Source organism: Mustela putorius, unplaced genomic scaffold (assembly GCF_011764305.1).
Source record: "Mustela putorius furo isolate JIRA1106 unplaced genomic scaffold, ASM1176430v1.1 tig00000083_pilon_pilon_pilon, whole genome shotgun sequence".
NCBI lineage: Eukaryota > Metazoa > Chordata > Mammalia > Carnivora > Mustelidae > Mustela > Mustela putorius.
In genome coordinates, this window is record NW_025421273.1 from 16641801 (window position 1) to 16662663 (window position 20863).

Genomic DNA, 20863 nt, shown 5'->3' on the forward strand with positions numbered 1-20863 from the left:
AATCTTTTAAAAAAATTTTACTTTGAAAATCTCACTAGCCTGTAATTACTTCTTTTTTTTCCAAAATAGATTTCTCAGAATTGGGGAGGGGGAAAAAGCAACAGTTTTTGATAGATTGTTTTTTTAGATAATGCTTTTGCAGTTGAAGGAGGCAAGTTCTTAGAGATCAGAGGTTTTATCCAACTCATTCCCATTAGTGAAAGCTATGGACAGTTTGTCTTACTTCGTTATTCCACCACTGAAAACGGATCCTCCTGGCTGATGTTATTCTTTTTTGTCTCAGTGATGAAGGTGGACTCCAGTGCAAAGTAGATAACTGAACACTGTTGACTTATACCTAGATACAGAACCATCATCGCACTCTTAAACGATTCTAATTCCCTGTGTTATTGAAGGAAACTGGAGATCAATTATTCATCCAAAGGAAAGGCATATTCTATATATTTCCCCATACTTTGTGGTTACTAGAGCTTAATATATTTTCAGCTTTCAAGAAATGGCTAACATAGACCTTCTAAGTTCCTTTTCTATTCAATGAGTGGACACTGTCTTTATGGATGCCCAACATCGATCCCTTTTTTTGCTAAGGACACGCTCGGCTGGCCCCAGTGTTGCGAGGCTCCTGGTGCAGGTACGGGGCTTCTCCCTTTCTACTGGGTGTCTACTGAGGACTATAATCACGGAGTCATCGCCTGCATATCAGCTGTGAGAGATGAGGCCCAAAGGTTTTCCAGAGCCTTCTTACCAGTTCATAGGGCACCCCTCAGTGCATGAGGGCTGGTGAGTTTTTTTTGCCCAGAAGTGCACTGAAATTTAGTGCTTCTCAAATTTCCATCTCTGGGTCTCTCTTCTCACACTAGCTCTGCTAGTCAATGCTATCAAGTCACTGGGAGTTACCAGCAGCTTCATAGCTGCAGAAAACTACCTCTACATTTTCACAGATTTGAGTGATGTTGAATCAGCACAGCCACATCCTCCCCCGCAAAGAATGACATACTAGTAGATAAATCTACCACTGTCTTTTCAGCATTTCAAGAAACTCAGGATCCTGCTCAGCTCACTTACTAGATTTCCAGACTCCTGCAATTTGGGTTCAGACCTCCCTTCTAATTCCCCGTCTTGGGTACAAAGCAGTCGTATGCACTGGGGGAAAGAGAAGCCCTTTGTTTTGAGCATGAAGCCTTGTCCAGATTTTCTTAGGGTGGGATCCAGGGACACTCTAATTTAGTCCCTTTGATTTAAATGATTAAACTGTCCCTTTGGTAGTTTAAGCTATAATTGCGGAGTAAGCACAGATGTCAGAGTTGAAAGGTCAGACATGGCTTGGAAGGTCAGGCCTTTGTTTAGCCACAGAGCAGTTATTGTGAGCTGCTGAAACATGACCTTTGCTGCTCTGCCTTCCCTGGTGACCTCAGGCCGACTTGTGCTGGAGGCCCGCGGTGGTCCATATATTAGATTTCCCCCCGTAGATCAAAGGTGGGTACAGCCTCGGTTCTACTGGGTAGTTGCCAACAGCTCTGCTCTTGGGACCTGGCATCAGGTTTGCATGGGATGCTAATGGTAATGTTATAGGGTCGCCCTGCTCTGACCAAGCTGATCTGAACAGAGAGCTATTTTATAGCTAAAATTGAAATGGCAGTCCCTCTTCTAGGTTTCAGGGGGAAAAAAAAAGTCCAGGCAACAGAACTTTCTCCTTGATAAGGAGTCCCTGCCTAAAAAATTCACCACATCTGTCACCATGCATGCGATTCTAGCTCAGATACAATGGAAGTGGCTGTGAACTTTTATAGCACTGGGTCAGTTTTCACTTAATTTATGCATATTTCATGATATTCCACAAAAGTGCCTGGCACTCTACTGCCTGGGAGTGATTCTACTCAGTGGCTGAAGAGTTGAGTAGTATTTGAATGAGTTTGAGAACCAAGGGTTAAAGGGAGCTGGTGGTTCCAAATCCTTGTCCTGATGGAAGCCAGGGTGAAGCCAGCTCTCACCCTGATTGCAGGCAGTGACCTCAAGGGCTCTCTGTGCCTGACTGTGTTGGTGACCTGAAACCAGGTCTCCATCCAGCCTTGTCAAGAGCCTGGTGCTGTGATGTGGCCTTGCAAACAGGGACTCTGTTCTCCACCACCAATCTCAGAAGGCTGGGATTTTCTTCCCCTTGTTTTGTCTTTTTAATGGGAGGTTTCCTCGGGAGTTGTGGCCATGTCCTTGGGGTGGTGCCCAAGGAGGGTGTAGGGTCCAACGGACCCTCCTCAAGCAAGGATTCACCCTCCAGTACAACCTGGTAATACCTTCATTTTCCTGAGCTTGGCAGGACGAATTCCCTGTGTGACTTGTGTGACTTTCGGGGCATTGGTCCTATGTTGGGTGTCTTAAGGAAATGACAGGCAGACTCTTACTGGCATAAAAGCAACCCCCGGTTTGCACTTCTGTACTATTGTCCGGCATGCCTTAAGACTTCATGTGAGGTATAGCAACTAGATTTTATCTGATCTGTTAATGCTAGTCAATTGGTGGTGATTTTCTGGTGTCCTTCAGAATTTGGAGGCCCTACCCCAGTGTTTAGGAAGGGTAAGAAATGCCAGGATTGATTAGCCATGCCTGCCACAGGTCTGGGTGGGAAAAGGCCAATCAGGTTACATATACTGTCTTCCTCGTGTCTCGCTGAATGAATGAAGTGGCCCAGCATCTCGGAGCCAGCACTTGGCAAGAATGAGCTCTGGGCTCTCTGACTTTTCTATAGCTTATGTCCTGAAATGCTCTGAGTCATCAGAGCCCGCTTAGCCTAGCAACTCAGAGCTTAGGCTCTGAGGCCAAACCTGCCTGAGTTCTACGCTCCAGTTCACAAGCTGTGAGGCGACAGGCCAAGACCCGGGCAATGAGGGGCCTTTCGGCTCTGATAAATAAGGTATGTACTCAGCAATTACAATGAATCTCCCAAAAAGATCACTGAATCCTTCTATCAAGGGACTAAGGTAATGCTTCATCAGATCCCAGTCATGCTGGTGACTACCTCACGTGGTTGCTGTGAATATTAGTCCTTCCAGGTAAGGTGCTGGTCAAAGATGGCTACTGTTAACATCAGCCTGACCTCTTCCTATGGGAAGGCCACCAGGCTCACCCCTTTGAGGCTGCACTGCTGGGACCTGCCATTGCTTCACTGGTATTGACCATGTGCCACTCCTGGTCTGCTCTCCCCAATACCTAGACTTCACTTCCCTGATGACACTGGGTTCCTCATGTGGAGTGCTAAGCCCTTTATGTCTGCATCTGTCCATCTCACAAATCTTTCACCTAGTCCAGGAGGGGGCTGTAAGACGCCCATTCTGTGGATGAGGAGATGTGAGAACTTAAGTGACTTGCCTCAGGTCACATCAGGATCAGGATATGAGCTCTGCTGTCTCCTTGATATTGTAGTTTTTTCTCCTCCTGACCAAAAATTCCTTGGGTCAGGACCCCCTTCTTGTTTCCACCTGCCTTTTCTTAGAAATGAGCTTGTTTTATTTGATGACATGCACGCCATCAACAGGCCAAATTCTAGGCAATGAATGATTTAGATCTTGTCAAGGACAAGACCGCCAGTCCCCGCCCTTACCCCCTCCTTCTCCATCTAGCTTTAGGAACGGTCCTTTTCCTGTCCTGTTCTTGTGGCTGAGCTGAGCACCTCCCTGCCGCCTGACCCACTAGCCCCAGCAGGAAGCTTCTCCATTCTTCTCCCTAACACCCTATCCCAGAACACAGAACACTGCGTGTCTTCAGAGGTTGACCGGGGGCTGCTCTGGTGCTGGGCAGCAGGGCTCCAGAATCACACTGATGTCCCTTGTCTGACAATTCCATCTCTCACTGCTGCAGGACAGTGTGACCACAGAAAACCCCAAAGTGACATAGATGCTGAGGGTCAGAAGCTGGCATGCGAGGGGTGGCAATGGGCAGAGGGTGCAAGCCAGCTCTCACCCTCTGCCACAGACACACAGTTTCCTCAAAGCTGAGTCATGTGGCCGCTCCCAGAGCTAGCCTCACTCAGACTTGACTGAAATCCTAGTCCTTCAATCCTGTAAAATTCTTCAGTGGAATTCCAATAGGCTTCTTAAAAAAAAAAAAAAAATTGCGTGTATATTTTATGATGCTTATTGCTGTGGTTATCATTACTGTTTTTCTTGGGCTGGTTAGGGTTGGTTTTAGTTGTGGTTAACTAAAAAAAAGTCTCTCTGGGGATAACCAGGCGCCTAACAACAGGCAGGCCACAACTAAGTCCATCTGAAGAGGGTTCAGGTGGAGTCATCATGTGATTCATCCCCTAAGTGACTGAGCATTTCCCAACTGCTAGGATTTTCCAACTGTACCCCACCTGGTCCCAACTCTGCCTTCACCACAAGCTACAAGTGAAGAAACCCAAAACTAAACATAGCTATGAAAGTGATCAAACGTAAAAGATAAACAGTAAAGTGATAAAAGCCTAATGAACACAGATCTGATATTCAAAGGCATCTCTGACCTGTAAAAACAACCAAAGAATGAAAATCCCCAAAGGAAAATGACGTGCAAATAGACAGCAAGTGAAAAAAAACCCTGTTAATAATAAAATTAAAACGGCAGAAACAGGGTGTTTGGGTGGCTCAGTTGATTAAGCACCCGACTCTTGACTTGGCTCAGGCTGAACTCACAACCTGAGTTCAGCACGGAGTCTGAATGAGATTTTTTTCTCCCTCTCCTGCCCCTCCTCCCCATTTGCGCTCGCTCTCTCTCTCAAATAAATAAATCTTTAAAGAATAAAAAATAAATAAAATGGTAGAATCACCCCTCTAGCATTATCACTTAAGAAAAATTTACCAGAATGATCAAGTCAGCTATGGGTGCAAAGTTGAAGAAGGTTTCTCCTGCCTGCTGCTGGTGGAAGTGTGAAGTGACTGCCCATTTGGGAGCTGTTTTCAAAGTACTGATCAAAAGCCTCCAAAATGTTGTCTTTTTAGGTAGCAATCCCAATGCCATAGTTTTCATCAGGGAAATGGAGTTGTGCAGAAAGAGAAACCTGTACTTCATTACATTGTTTATATAATTAAAAGACTTTTTTTTTAAAACTGGCTTTCCTTTCGGAATGAAGGGCGGTATCCCAAGTGACACAAACGAACATTTACTAAGCACTTCCCACAGGCCAAGCCCTTCCTTCAGAGCTCTGCATGTCTGACCTCATTCCTGGAGATGCTCACCATCCAGCTGGGCCCAATGCAACAGCTACATGGCCCAGTGGGAGGACAGAGCCACACTGGTCTGGACTCTGGGTGGCACATAATACAAAACCTCTTAAGTGGCATTAGTTTTCTTAAAAAGTGATTTTTTTTTTTTTTTGGCCTCAAAAATCAGTGACCTCTCAGCAATAGATTAATGAAAACAGGTAAGACTTACTGAGAGTTTTCTCTGGGTCAGACGCTGTTCTAAGCACTTTGCATGTATTAATACTTTTGATCTTTACCCAATCCTGTGAGGTAGATGTGATCCTTAATCCATTTTGCAAATGAGGAAACTAAGGCAGAAGAGCAGATACCTGGCTTGCCCAACACTGGAACAGCAAGTTGTGGCAGAATCAGTGATGCCAGTCAGCCAGGAAGCTGGCTCCAGAGCTCATGTTCTTACCTAGGTTAACCAGGGCTTGGCGGGAGTCAAGATTGAAATGATGCTACCAACAATGCTTGGCTTGCATCTCAGAGCTTCCTTCCTAGGTTGGCTTTCTCCATGGGTCTCCGTGGTGGCAAACCCAAGACCATACTGGCCTCACAGCTTATCATACCATCAAAGGAGGTCTTCTCAGCAGCCCCAGCTCAAGTCCCAGGGACTGTCAGGTCTGGTCTGGGTCCGGTGTTCTCCCCTAGGACAGGCTGGGTCTCATGGGAACTCTGCAGGACTACTACAGAGAGGAAGGAAAGTAGCTTCTCAGAGGATGGGATATGTGTTCACACTGAAGACCAGTTAACTGTGACCAACGGTTGAGGTGAAAACTGGGTAATGAAATTCCTGCTACGTGTCAGGTGTTTGCAAGGTACTGGGGAACTACTAAGATATGGTTGTTGCCCACAGTCAGGTGGGAGAGCACAAGTGGAAGGAAAATCACAAGAAGCCTTTCTGGAGCCCAAGGAGAAGGGAATAACTGATTAGGAGGTGAGCAGGATCTGCAAGGCTAAGTAAGTAGTACAGAATAGTAACTATCTTCTTGAACACATATCATTTTCCAGGAAATAAGCTAAGTGATTGGTACACATTTATCATCACTCTGGTACCTATTGTGTCAAGATGAGGAAACTGATATTTAGAACAATGAAATACCTTGTCCAAAGACCCATCATGATGGAGACAGGAGTCAAAATTTTATAAACACATTGGATGTAACCAAGTTGCTAAGGACAGCCAGCAAAGGTCATAGTCAATTTCATTTTTCCCCATAAGTAATTGACATTGAAAATGAAATCCCTTGGTTGGTAGCAATCTGATATCAGGTTATCTATTAAGGTACACAGAACACACAGTTAAGAACTTATTTAACTGGCCCCAGCAAAGAAGATGTGGTCATTAAATACTGGACTTTTTCCAACCTGCTTTTAAGTATCATCAATATGGTGTGCGAGTAATTCCATTAAAAATATCAGGGGAAAAAGGCTAAAAGGGCTTCAGATCCAAATACAAAGACCCTGAAACCATCAAAGAGGAAACTGGATCTGACCTGAACATACTACATATGGAAACCCTGGAGTCACTGTGATGCTCTGGGGAATATTCAGTTACAAGGGAGACCCAGCACTGACCTTCTTGCAAGGAGACAATCAACAGAAGACTGTATTTGATAGGAGGAATTCACTTCCTGTTAACAAGGCTTCTAACCCTGTACAAGAGAGAAAAGAGGGGAGGGCGAAGACCTCAGTTGGCTTTGAACTGATGAATCCTGGTTCTTGAGGAGTCTGAAAAGAAGAAGAAAAAACAAAACCAAACAAAAAAGGAGGCATTGTGTAGAAAGGCCATATGATCTATCCAGCTGTTACATCCTTTGCTCCTACGAGTTTGCTAGAAAGGCTGAAGGAATGACAGAAGCCAACCAGCAGAAACTTGGCATTCTTCTCTTGAATACTTATTAAATCTCTTCTGCAAATACTCATGACATATAGAAGATACCAAAGTGCTTATTAATGCAAACTTTACCTCCTGGGCTGCTTCCTAGGCTATCCGCCCATGTATTCAATCCACCTCAAGCCACTCCCCCTGCTGCCCACACGCCCAGCAGAGCACACAGCCCTTTATTGGTGCCCCCATAACTCCACATATGGTATTTCTGTTACAGCCCTGTATTGAAATCGACTCCTCCACTAGATTCTAACTCACCTCTGTCCCCAGCACTTTAGTGGATATGGTTGCTCAGAAAAGGCTGACTGAATTAACAAAAATTCGTACATTTCTTCTTCTGTACATTTATAAACACTGCACTACACTGTAGTAGTTCTCTGTGGTCATCTTCGGTCCAGGAGTGCCTCAAGGGCAACGTGATCTCTTACTCATCTTTATCTATTGCCAAGCATAGTGTCTAACAGTTCCCAGCAAATAGCAGGTGCTCAGTAATCATATTGCAATAGTTAAGCACAGAATTTTTCAACACATGATGCATAGGGCCGGGTAGGAGAGTAATAAACGGGACCACTACTGGAAAAAGCTTGTGAATTCGTAACAGTCTTTCTTGGTTGATGTACGTAATGGGAAGCGGCAGTTCTCCGGGCAAGTACAAATTCGGCTCCCACGTTCCTGGCGGAGGCAATTTCTCACGAGTCGGGAGGAGGCTAACATGAACCACACACGGGCGCTCCCTACTTAAACCCCACAACAGATCTAAGAGGATACAGACCCAGAGAGGTTTATCTCTTGCCCAAGCCCATCAGAGGCAGGGGCGAGGATCGAGGCTGGGCAGCGGGCACTGGGACCGGGCGGCTGGCCTTTCCACCTCCCAGGGCTGCCTTTGGCCCTTTCAAGTCTAGCTGGACGACTCCTGAAGAGGAAAAGCAGGGAAGAAGCCGGGGTGCTAAGATGCTCTGGGCACAGGGGAGTCAGAGGAGGCTCGGTCAGTAAAGCGCCGAGGGAAACAGGCGGCGCAACTTAGCCGCGCATCCTCGCCTGGCACGCATTTGGCGGCACTGATAAGCCTGGTCCTTCTGGCCTTCCGTAGGTCGGAATCCAACTGGGATCTCTTCCGCGGGGACAGGGTCAGTATTTTTTGAAATTCAGATTCTGTGTACTCGAGCCCGGAGGTTGCAAACCCAACCCCACCCTAGAGTCTCACCAACTAAAACCGCGAAAACTACATAATCCCCACTCCTCACAGCCACACACACTTCCGTCGGAGATCCAATGGCGGAAGTTCCTGTTGTTGCGTCACTTCCGTCGCGCTTCTGGGCGGCGCCAAGATGGACGCTCCGCGGGCTCGGGAGCAGCTCCGACGGCGATACCTGTTCCCGCCGGACACCGAGGCCCCGCTGGACAGCGAGGGCTACGCCGGGCCGGGTGAGGGGCTCCCCGGGGCGTGCCCCACGCCGCACTGAGGTGGCCGGGGCCGAGGCGCCCGGAAACGGCCGGCTCCGCCGGTCTCCTGCAGCCCTGCCCTGTCAGGAGGAACCGGGTTTCGCTTTTCAAGGCTTGCCGAGTAGTGCAAGTCGGGTATCTAGCTTCATAAAAGATTACTGGTGATCGCGTAGCCCCGCGTATCTTCATCCCAGCTTCGCTTCAGGATTCCCGGGAGACCTGGTTAACACCTGTTTGGTAATAGCCATTAAAATAAAAAATACCGTCCGATTGTATTTCTAAGAAATACCAAAGAATCATACTCGTACCACAACCCGAAGACGTATGTACGAAGGGTTTAACCTCAGCATTGCTTGTAATAGTGAACGGCTGGCAACATCTAATTGCCCATCAGCAGAGCTCTGGTTAAACATTTGGATGTATTCATACTTGACACAGCAGGCAGACTTTTCCCTTTTTTAACCAGGGTGGATGATTTTCCAATGCAAGCGCAGAACAAAGTATGGTATGCCACCATTTGGGTATGAACCTGGTGACGTGTGATGTGTGTTCACCTGTAAATACATAGAATATGGAAGAATTCATAGTTGATACTGGCAATTGCTTTCGGGTTGTAAAACTAGGGTTAAGGGTAGGAGAAAGAGGTTTCATTTTAGATATATCTTCATTGGATATAACCTGCATGTTGTAAGTCAGGTGCACTTATTACCATTTTAAAAGTAAACAGGAAACATCATGCCCAGGCATGCTTATTTATAAATTTTGAGGGTATCTCCCAGAATTTGTATTATGACCATGCCTCTTGGGGATTCTGACGTTTTGCTAAAGGTTGGGGACCTCAGATGTATGCCAGTGGTTCTCATAAGAACTGAGAGGGCATGTCACTTATCTGGGGAACTTTTTAGAAATAACTCATCAGACCCAACCCCAGCCACCTTTTCTTTCAGGTTGGGTCTCAAATGGAAGAAATTTGATTTGTCCATCACCTGTCTGGACACTACTGTGCCAAGACTAGACCTCCAGTGTGCCCTTGCCACTTTTGAGCTGCCTCAAAAGGTTGTGTTTGTTTGCAGTAATTAAAATATGTAGTTAAAAGTAGTATTTTGGGGGAAATTACAAGTCTGTTTTGTGCTATAATGTCTGCTGTCTGCATTTTTCTTAATTAACAAGACTAACTACTTTCCTATGCAATATACAAAACATAAAATTCTACACTACCGGAAGGTGTCATTCTTTCCAAAAGATGATAATAACTGTAAATTTGATTTTTAAATTTGTTTAAAAGGAAAAATCTGCTTATATTGAACATGTTTTATAACAGATTCCTATTAATTACTTCTGCATATATAAACCTATTTGCATGGTTGTACAGAAGAAACCGGTACTCTGATTGGAGAGAATCTGGGTTTTGGAAAGCTCCAGGAAATTATTTTATCTGGCTTAAAATAGCTATTCTTTGTCTTTATAAACTTATGTTAACCTGATAAGTTAAAATCTTCCTTATTTGCAGAAACCTCTACAGCTGTTGAAAAAAAGGAGAAACCTCTTCCAAGACTTAATATCCATTCTGGATTCTGGATTTTGGCATCCATTGTTGTGACCTACTATGTTGATTTCTTTAAAACTGTTAAAGAAAACTTTCACACTAGTAGGTGAGAAAACTTCATTGCTTCTTAAGTTAAACACCGTCATCTTATTTTTCAAGTTCTGTTTTGTCAGTTGAATTTTGGCAAATGTTTGGAAAGCTCTTACTTTCTGCCGGGTGCCCTATTAGAGGTACTGGTGATAACAAAGGTGAATACGAGCGTGTGTGGTTTGGATATGTACAGCAGAACATATGAGCCTGAAACGTATTTCATTACGCCTTTCAGCACAAGTGTGTTGTGGGATGTAAAGGTAGTGAATTTAAGAAGGAGCTAATCCATTTGTAAAAGGTGGAAGAAGAAAGATTCTGCCTGACGGTCTTGCTGAAGATAAAGTGCAGGAGCACTGGGAGGAGGGGGTAAGGACCATGGTGGGTAAGAATTGGGTTTCAGAGCTTGTTTTCAGAGAGTAGTTACAGCTAATAAGGTAGCTATAGGGAGGGATGAATTAGAGTTGACATCACTCGAGGGAGGAGTTGGGATTGTCAATCATTCAGGAAGATTGGGATTTCTTTCATATAATCTCAGGTGCTAACATGGGGGACAGGGTGGTGAATCAGACCTTAGTCCTCACTGAGCGTTAGAGAGTGTTCTGGAGGCTCCCCTCCCCCATAGCAGAACAAAGAGGGGGAGATGTTGATGAGCATTGGAGCTGGCATTGGCGGGGGCTGGTTTACATAGGATGCAAGCACAATTATTGACAAGGAGCAGCAGTGTTACAAAGGTGTGGATATGACTGTTTGATCCCATGTTATGTTCTCTTCAAAGGAAGGTTGGTGACCACTGGAGGGAGAACCAGGAGATGCATGCAGTCAGGAAAAAAAAAAAAAACATGTAGGACTTTAAACTGTGGAGGGAAAAACCTTGTTCTGTCCTCATTCCCATGAGCTGGAGCTTTCCTTAAACACTCCCATCTTCTTGCCCATTGCCAGCCTTGTTCCCTCCTTGACTGAGTTTGGGGTGAAGAACCAGACAAATGTCATTCAGCACCTTCTTTCTCTTGGGAGCCAGCTGCCCATGGGAAGCACAGATTCTGGTCTGCTGCTCTCTGCCATCATTTATGGGGGCAGCCCCAACATGCAAGAGTCTCTAGGTTTTCACATCAACTTAGAACCTGGCAGGTTCTACATCTGGTCACCAAAGCCATCTTCCCATAGCTCCATCAGCTAAAAAAAAAACCCAAAAAACCTGACAGTTGATCTCATTAGCCTAACTCCTTCGTGTCTCTCAGTTGGTTTAGAACGCGGGCTGAGAAAAGAGAAAATGGTTACTTTGCACACTGCTCATGGCAGCTGTCTCTTTGTTATTCAAAGGTGTCATTAGGACCTGAGGTGTGTTCGGCTGGGGTGATGGTGATGAATAAGGCATATTTCTAGACCCCACCAGTCCCTTCTGGGCCAGGACAGATAACTCCCATCACGCAGTGGGTGCTGTTTAAGTTTATGCACAGGATTTACCTCTTTGTCTCGTTATAGGAAGTATTCTCCCCAGTTTAAGGAATTGGTGTGGTTAGGGATAATTAGTTACACAAAAGGTGCTGGGGGCAAGCAGGAGTAAGTGGAATGCCTCGGAGCCCATAACAGAATCTGGAGCCAGGCTTTGGAACAGGAGAAGGAAATAGAAGTCCCAGCCCTGGCCTCAGAAAAGTGTCCCCTTAGAGAAAAGATACAGGAATGGATACTCAAAGGTTGAGGACTTTGAGTAGCATTGGATTCTTGCTGAGGGCCTCCATAAGCGGTGGGGAGGGAAGCGGGGGGCGGGCCAGGGGTTGGAGTAGCCATGGGAAGAGAGTGGTACCTGAGAGGGAGTATGGGCTGCGATCCGCTTTCCTGCATAGGGTTCATCCTTCCCATACTTGAGGTCATTGCTTATTTCTTGCACTGTTGTTAGCCCAAGTTCAGAAGCTCGAGGCCTTAGGGTTCTTTAAATCTGTGCAAGGTGAGGGGCACCTGGATGGCTCAGTGGGTTGAATGTCTAACTCTTTCAGCTCAGGTCATGGTTTCAGGGTCGTTAATATCGATTCCTGCATTGGGGTCTGTGATGAACGTGGTGCCTGCTTAAGATTCACTCTGCTCCCCCTTCCCCACACAACACTGCCCCAGCTCGCATATGCTCTCTCTCTTAAAAAAAAAAAAAAACTATACAAGGTTGTAAGACTGTTCAAAGACAGGAGAGACAGGTCAGCGTTACAGTGAACACCATGATGCTTTGAAAGTTTCAATTTTTAGGAAACTGGTTGTTGTATGCATGTGCACCGAGACACTGATTAACACTACAATGGAAATTACCAGCCCGGATGCCCAGGCTCCTCTTCAACCCACCCAGCCAGAATTTGGGAGGCTGGGGCAAGTTATCTTCCTTTGGGAGTGTTGCAGTGACTCTAATAGACATCCGGGGTGGAGGGCCACCGACTTGTAGTGTCATCTTGGTTCAGGAAGGTTCTTCAACTGTTTCTCTCCTCCACCTTATCGGGTCTCTGTGGCCGGGCTAGGATCTCTATGAAGTTAAGAACAGACGAGCAGAAGGATCCTGACCAAACAAGGAGGTCACCGTAACAGTGTTCCTCAACCTTTCTCAGTACCCTTAAGGAGCCTTGGCAAGACATTCCTAATTGCCCCTTACGTCCTACTTGAGTATCTGTGCTTTGTACATACAGGAAGAGTAAGATTATTTCTTCACTTTGGGAGTCCCCCTGTTGAGGATGCACACTCGAGTGGAAGAGAGGTCTGTGAAGACCACTTTGAAGAGGAACATGAAACTATCTTTTCCCAGGGATCAGCTTGGTGGAATAGGGATGATTGCTGCTGGGCGTTAACTGTGTGGGAAGCACTTTTCTGAGCAACTGTGTGATTCTCACAGCTATTCTATGAGTCCTGGCAACATTTCCAAAGCCAGTGAGGCTAAGTAGTATGCCCAGAGCCACAAAGCTAGTCCTGGAGCTGAGATCCAGACCCACAAATAGGACAGGCTGTGCTCCCCCGCCTCTCATCATTAATCCCAGAACCCAGTGTCATAAAATGCCTGTCTGGAACCTTGCCACCGTGGGAAGTACACTCACTCCCAGCCTGTGTGACTTGATTATTCCAGGCCCCCCCATGAACCCTCTCTGGTCCACGCGGAACACCGGTCTTCTCCCTTCGGAGAAGCAGAGAATAATGGGGACATGGGGAGACAGGAGCAGGGCTTTGGTCCCCAGATCTGGCCTTTCCTGACCAGCAGGGGCGAGGAGGCTGCCTTCATATGCAGAGCTAGCTCTTGGGTAGAATGAGAAGTGAGAAAAGGCCTGCCCCTGAGAGGGTTGGCGCTCTTCTCAAAATGGGTGCGTCTCCCCGAGAAACCTGTTGCAAGAGGCAGTTTGAAGAAACCATCGTCCAGATTGATCATCAGTATTCCCAGAAACTCCTTTACTTGGAGACATTCACGGGCCCTGTTTCTGACTCTCACACTCCAGTCTTCAGAAAGAAACAGAAAGCTGCCATCTGCCCTGGATCATGAAAGGGACACGTGGCTGGGAGCTTTCTCCTGTTTTGCACAGTGGTTTCTGGGCGTGTGCTGCGCGTATGTGTTTATAACCCCCCTGTCTTCCTGCGGCGCGTGCTGCTAAGTGCTGTCAACCCTCCTGTCGCTCTTGTCTCTGCAGCTGGTTTGTCATTGGTGGTGCCCTGCTGCTCCTCAGCCTGTCAATCGCATGTTACTGTATTCTCTACCTGGAGTGGTGTCGGGGAATTGAAGATTACGACGTCCGGTATCCCACCTTGATCCCCGTCACCACTGCTGCTTTTCTTGCGGCTGGAATTTGGTAAGTTAACTTTGAAATGACAACCGGGAATAAAACAGTTTTTTTTTTTTTTTTTTTAAATGTATTTGACAGAGAGAGATCACAAGCAGGCAGAGAGGAGGAAGCAGGCTCCCCACTGAGCAGAGAGCCTGATGTGGGGCTGGATCCCAGGACCCTGGGATTATGACCTGAGTGGAAGGCAGAGGCTTAACCCACTGAGCCACCCAGGCGCCCCAATAAAACGGTTTTTGATCAGTGCTGAGGTACATGGTGCAAAACTTGGAGGAAAGGAGTAATGGGAAAATGGCCTCCTGTCATTGCTGGTCTCCGAGTCCTTTTCCAGTAGGATCTTTATGTATTTAGCTATTTAATACACAAATGGTGACATGCTATTTATAGTCTGCATTTTGCTTTTTCAGTCATTTTTCATTGTGAAATACAATGTACGCTTAAAGTGGAAAAACAGAAATTGCCTAGTTGAACCAATTAAGAGATGCATTGGCAAAAGCCACCCAGGTCAAGGAGGAGAACCATGCCAGCTCCAGAATCCTTTTCTGTCTCCCCACCCCTTCCCTGGGCACCATCCTTCCTGCGCAGGGACAGACACTGCCCCAACCTGTGTGGGACTTGTTTTCTTTTGCATCTCTTCAATACCTGGTTTTATCTCTCTTTGAACTTGATAGAAATGCATTCATATATTGTGTATTATTTCGCATTTGGCTGTTTACATGCAATATTATGTATGCTGTTTATTACTCTCACGCTCAAAACTTCAGAGACAAATGGAAAACTGCTGTCTTTCCTGTATCGTGAGAGAAAATGCATCTGCATGAGCGGAGTTGTGGTCTGGGCGGTGTGTGCAAAGCCTGACTTTTGTTCCTGCCTCGTGTCTCAGTCTCATGCTATCCCACCCCAGCTCCTGTTAGATCTGCCTTGTGTATCACAGGCGCTCGTTGCTGGGTGGCTTTCCGGCCTATAGCTGAAGCCCAGTTTATTGGCTCTAGTGTCACTACATGTGGATTATTTCCAGTTTGGTGGTGTTACTAAGGATGCTGTTAACATTGTGGACTAGGACTCTCATGTGCACACATGTCTGTTGGATGTGAATATGCTCACATACGTGTATGTACTTAGCTCTAGAAGTGAAATTGCTGGCTTACCAGTTGTCGATACCTCCAATTTCAGTAAATAGTGGCCCTTTTTTCCGAAGTGACCATTTTTTTTAAATGGAGCCTTATCGTTAATAATTTTTCCATATTTGTACCTATAGATGTGCCTTATTGTTTTGAATTATTCCGTAGTTACCAGTACATAGTTGTAACCAGTATTTACTTAATCTATTCTCTTGTTGGATTTAGAGCTGTTCTTACTGTTTTACTGCTATAAAAACACAACAGTGTTTTTTTCTTAATAGTTATTCAGTGAAAAAACTGATTTTTTCCATGTGTATAAAAGTATACTTCTCACCAAAGAGAAATGTATTCTAGAAAAACACAAAGGAAATAAATCACCATGGTCCTGCAAGGCAGAAAGAAAAACTACTCTTATGTGTTGTGTATATGCCTGTAGCTTTTTTCCTTTTTCTGTGTTAGTTGAATTTTGATTTTGGAAAAACCTATATACTTTTGTACATGTTCCGTTTTAATGCCTGTTTTTTATGAAGAATTTTCTATAGTTGAAGTTTAAGGGTATTGACGTGTGTTATCCTGTGATGTGGCCATTACTAGCCCTTCAGTGATGTGGGTAGATAGATGTGCTTTTGTATATTAGAAGAGTAAGATTACCCCAGAAATTCAGTTTTTAGAGCAGTGGGATTATAGCTGTTTAAAGTTCTGTTTATCAGACTGTTACATGTTCAAGTCTTGATTTAATTGACTATAGCTTTTGCTCCTTGACTTCTGCTCTTCCAAATTTAGTCCAAAAAAATAATTTGCACTTAGAAGCTGTCTTATTCTCACCTTGGTAACAAGAAGTGTTTTTCTTAATAGGACTTTTTTTTTTTTTAACATTTTATTTATTTATTTGACAGAGAGAGATGACAAGCAGGCAGAGAGAGAGGAGGAAGCAGGTTCCCCGCTGAGCAGAGAGCACGATACAGGGCTCGATCCCAGGACCCTGAGATCATGACCTGAGCCGAAGGCAGCGGCTCAACCCACTGAGCCTCCCAGGCGCCCCTCTTAATAGGACATTTAATAGCAGCTTTTAGGTGGTTACTTTTTTCATTTTGTTTCTGATAAAAAAAAAATATTTGGAACTGTTTTGACTGTAACTGTTGGATGGTGTGTATATCGTAAAAGGCTGTAGCCATTGTCATTCCTGTTGCATCCCAGATGTTGACTCTTAGACCCTCAGGTTCCCCTTGGGCAACTCTGCGGGAGAACCTTTAGCAGTTCCATTTCCAAGTGCTTTGGGAGAGTCTGTGCTATTTCTAGTATGGGCTAAATCACATCTCAGAGGACAGGAAACGCATATAAAGTTGCTGGCTAAGTGAACTTTCCCAAACTGAGGAAACAGCAAGTTTTCTAAATCTGAATTCCATTGTGGGACGTGTGTGTGGATTGTGGCCGGAGTTACTAACTGTGTGTCCTTTGTCCTTTTCAGCTTCAACGTTGCTCTGTGGCACGTGTGGTCCTTCCTCACTCCACTGGTGTTGTTCACTCAGTTTATGGGGGTTGTGATGCTCATCTCACTGCTTGGCTGATTTCTAAAGGTAGGCATTCGGGAACAGTATTTCTGCTGTTGAACTCGTTAGAACCGTGTCTTCAATGACAGTTTTCAGGTGGCGGCCCAGAAATAGCAGACTGCTTATCACCCATTCAGTCACTGAACTCTGAGGTCAAAGGGACTGAGACCCCTTTCCTTTGGCATAATTTAATACTTCTTTAATAAGGCACCCTCCCTTCAGAGATGTCACCAAGACTGTCCTGCACCCTCCAGTATAGAGAAGTTGACACTGTCGATCATGTTCTCCTGAAGTCAGCTTCCGCCAGTTGTTACACATGTGATGACTGGCCAGATTGCTCTGGCGGAGGGGGGATGTAGGAAGAACGGGTATTCTAACTCGCTCTGACTGTTCTGGCTGCTTCCTAACAGATGACACGTCAACCTCTTCCTTCCATGTTCCTTATAGAATTTCTTCCTCCCTCCAAACAATAATTGCTGTCTTACACAGTGGGTTCTGTCTGTTGAATTTCAGATGAGCCATTTATCATACAAATACGTATCAAGAGCACTCCCTCTACCTCCCGAGGGACATGGTGAAAGCAACCAAGGCACCCACTTCCTTCATGTCACTTAAGGGCTTGGAGGAAATCTACTTGGTGCATCTGTTTATAGGCATGAAAACAGGCCCAGAGAAGTAAAAGTTAATATATACTAAGCAAATGATTGGGGTGCTACAGAAAACATGTGCTCCCTTTGGAGTTTATTTTTTCTTTTGCAAGATTTTATGGATTTATTTGAGAACGAGAGACACAGAGAGAGGGAGTACACACAAGCAGGGGGAAGGGCAGAGGAAGGAGAAGCAGGCTCCCTGCTGAGCACAGAGCCTGACTTGGGGCCCAGTCCCAAGACCCCAGGATCATGACCTGATCCAAAGGCAGGTGTTTTACGGGCTGAGCCACCCAGGTGCTCGCGACTTTGGCGTTTTATTTTTATTTTTTAAAGATTTTATTTATTTATTTGACAGAGATCACAGGCAGAGAGGCAGGCAGAGAGAGAGGAAGGGAAGCAGGCTCCCTGCTGAGCAGAGAGCCTGATGTGGGGCTTGATCCCAGGATGCTGGGATCACGACCTGAGCAGAAGGCAAAGGCTTTAACCCACTGAGCCACCCAGGCTCCCTAACTTTGGCGATTTAAAGGAGAGTCACTGTACCCATATAAAGGAGAAACAGACATAATGCCATCGCTGTCAGGCTGCAGGTTGTCACTGGCATGGCCCTGACTGCGCTGGGGCAGAGACTCCTTTCCACTCACTGTGCTGTGTCTGGGGCCTCCTGGCCCCTCTTGGTGGCCCTTTGTCCTGGTTGACATGTGTCGCTAAAGATGTCACTTCACCTGACCACATGTTCCTCCTCTCCCCTTCCCCCTGATGTCGTTACTTGTTTGGCTGTTCAGTTTTTTTGTTTTGTTTTTGTTTATTTTTTTACTTATTTTTTTATTTTTTAAATTTCTTTTCAGGGTACCAAAATTCATTGTTTATGCACCACACCCAGTGTTTCCTGCAATCCGTGCCCTCCTTAATACCCACCACCAGGCTCACCCAACCTCCCACTCCCGCCCCTTCAAAATCCTCAGACTGTTTTTCAGAGTCCAGAGTCTCTCATGGTTCACCTCCCCTTCCAATTTCCCTCAACTCCCTTCTCCTCTCCATCTCCCCATGTCCTCTGTGTTATTTGTTATGCTCCACAAATAAGTGAAACCATATGATAATTGACTCTCTCTGCTTGACTTATTTCACTCAGCATAATCTCTTCCAGTCCCATCCATGTTGATACAAAAGTTGGGTATTCACCCTTTCTGATGGAGGCATAATATTCCATTGTATATATGGACCATATCTTCCTTATCCATTCCTCTGTTGAAGGGCATCTTGGCTTTTTTTTTTTTTTAAAGATTTTTATTTATTTATTTGACAGAGAGAGAGATCACAAGTAGGCAGAGAGAGAGAGGAGGAAGCAGGCTCCCTGCTGAGCAGAGAGCCCGATGTGGGACTCGATCCCAGGACCCTGAGATCATGACCTGAGCCAAAGGCAGCGGCTTAACCCACTGAGCCACCCAGGCGCCCCGGCATCTTGGCTTTTTCCACAGTTTGGCGACTGTGGCCATTGCTGCTATGAACATTGGGGTACAGATGGCCCTTCTTTTCACTACATCTGTATCTTTGGGGTAAATACCCAGTAGTGCAATGGCAGGGTCATAGGGGAGCTCTATTTTTAATTTCTTGAGGAATCTCCACACTGTTTTCCAAAGAGGCTGCACCAGCTTGCATTCCCACCAACAGTGTAAGAGGGTTCCCCTTTCTCCACATCCTCTCCAACACTTGCTGTTTACTATCTTGTTAATTTTGGCCATTCTAACTGGTGTAAGATGGTATCTCAATGTGGTTTTGATTTGAATCTCCCTGATGACTAGTGATGATGAACATTTTTTCATGTGTTTGATTGGCTGTTCAGTTTTGACTTTTTACATGTATTCAGGAACTTTTGACTTCCTGCTGATGTGAATTTATATTTAGTGAGGGAAAGCCAGAGATTTGTATGGCATGTGGACTGCACTGTGCTAACAACAGATCCCGCAGCTGCAGATAGAATGCCTCACGGAGGATATCCATGCTCATTGCCTTGCAGGTTTTAGAGCGTGTCAGTGTGAATGCTTCCATGGCCAGCCAGAAGAAGACACCGCAGACGGAATGCAAAGGCTACAATGTGTTTTTGCTTCTAGGAAATGAGTGGTTTCCTGGGAAAAATTATAACTTTGCAGTCTGATTGAAATCAGGATAAATTCAAGCTCATTTGCCTATTCTTAAATTCAACAGTTATTGAATTTTTCAAATTCAAAACAGAAATATTCTGTTCAAAATAGAAGTAATTAATTTGCAGTGTTAATCTGAATCATTGGAGCAAGTATTGGTGTAAATATTTAAGTAGCGTTTCATTATAGGTACATGGTGTCCTCCCAAAATGGCAGATAAATTGTTGACTCCTTGGTTGTATATGATCACTGGGTATATATAAAGGAATGATTGTGTCCTGTGCCTTTAACCCAGCTTTAGCAATTACTGTATTTCTCATTTTTATAATAGTCTTGTTAGGTGAGAGGACCAACTGGAAGCATTTTATGTGTTCCTATCACTTTAGATGTTATCATGTGTACATTACCAGGTTCCTAGCATTTATTTAACGTAGATTTAAGTATGTGTAATTTTTTCCTTAATGTTTAAATAAATATTTTTATAACTTTTTTATGGGTTTTCTTACTACAAATTTTGGAAAGTGTTTTCAGCTATTAGCACTTGGAGTTAACTAAAGGAATAGGGCTTCTTAAGACGTGCTCTTCAAAGACATCAGGAAGACACAGTTCACACTGTCAGATGCAAATATGTTTACGTTAAACTCAAATGTCATACAAGTTGTGGTGTTGATCCTCACCCCACCCCCTTACAGGACTTCTGCCAATGGTGGGATTCAGCCACCCACCAGCTGTGTCTGGCTTGGGCCCCCCCCCCACACACACCTACCATTACTGGGCCTGGGGTAGTAATCTTTCTCCAGCTGGGAAGTGGGAACAATAACTGTTTTGTAGGGCTGTGGATAATAGGAATAATGTTAACAAAACACCTGTTACAGTGCCTGGTCCACAGTAGGCACTCACTCCATTAATGGTAATGGAAAGAGAACGAAAGACCAAGTAGATGAGGATCAGGAGTGGGAAAAGGTGGGCATGATCAATGAGCAGACTCGAGCCCAGTGTGGGTACACACACGTGAGAATTTCATTACAAGTCAGGAGCAAGGTCAGACAGAGGTCAGAGTCAGGTAGCCACGTCAGGGATGTGGTCAGGGATGTGGGGGTTTCAGCGCAGGGTGGAGGGTGCAAACCCTGGGTGTTAGGATGAGAGTGAGTAAGGGACAGGTGGGGCAAGGTAGAGAGAGAGAGAGGTAGGGGGCTACCTGACGAGGCTCAGCAGAAGTCCCCCAAATGCTGAGGTGTAAGGAAACGAGAGATAAGGGAACATCATTTGTCTTAAACCTCAGAGGTGAGATACTCAAAGGAACAGTGATCTGTTCCTTTGGTGCTCTCAGTGGTGATGTCAAGAAGACTGACGTTCCCTGATCAATTTTCTATAAAAGACTGACCATAAAAGCCCTCAGTGGCAACCCATTCGGGACCCCT

At 45.3% G+C, this 20863-nt stretch overlaps 1 protein-coding gene and 1 long non-coding RNA gene across 4 annotated transcripts in view; one reads left to right on the plus strand and one right to left on the minus strand.

The window, feature by feature from the left end:
- Positions 1-8389, minus strand: part of LOC106003582 — a 22737-nt gene extending 14348 nt beyond the window's left edge. For 2 of the 3 annotated variants that reach the window (XR_006605390.1, XR_001176177.2), the window contains exons 1-2: positions 7366-8389; positions 6795-6871 (exon numbers count right to left, since the gene is read on the minus strand). This is a non-coding gene — a long non-coding RNA (uncharacterized LOC106003582). Of the gene's footprint in view, positions 1-6794; positions 6948-7365 lie in introns of all 3 variants that reach the window. The other variant, XR_006605392.1, reaches the window with a different exon arrangement.
- Positions 8387-19931, plus strand: TMEM128 (transmembrane protein 128). Its single transcript, XM_004770550.2, has 5 exons — positions 8387-8532; positions 10061-10202; positions 13834-13992; positions 16573-16681; positions 19319-19931. Exons 1-4 carry the CDS (start codon positions 8436-8438, stop codon positions 16670-16672), a joined length of 498 nt encoding a protein of 165 aa, XP_004770607.1. The 5' UTR covers positions 8387-8435; the 3' UTR covers positions 16673-16681; positions 19319-19931.
- Positions 19932-20863: the final 932 nt, after the last annotated feature.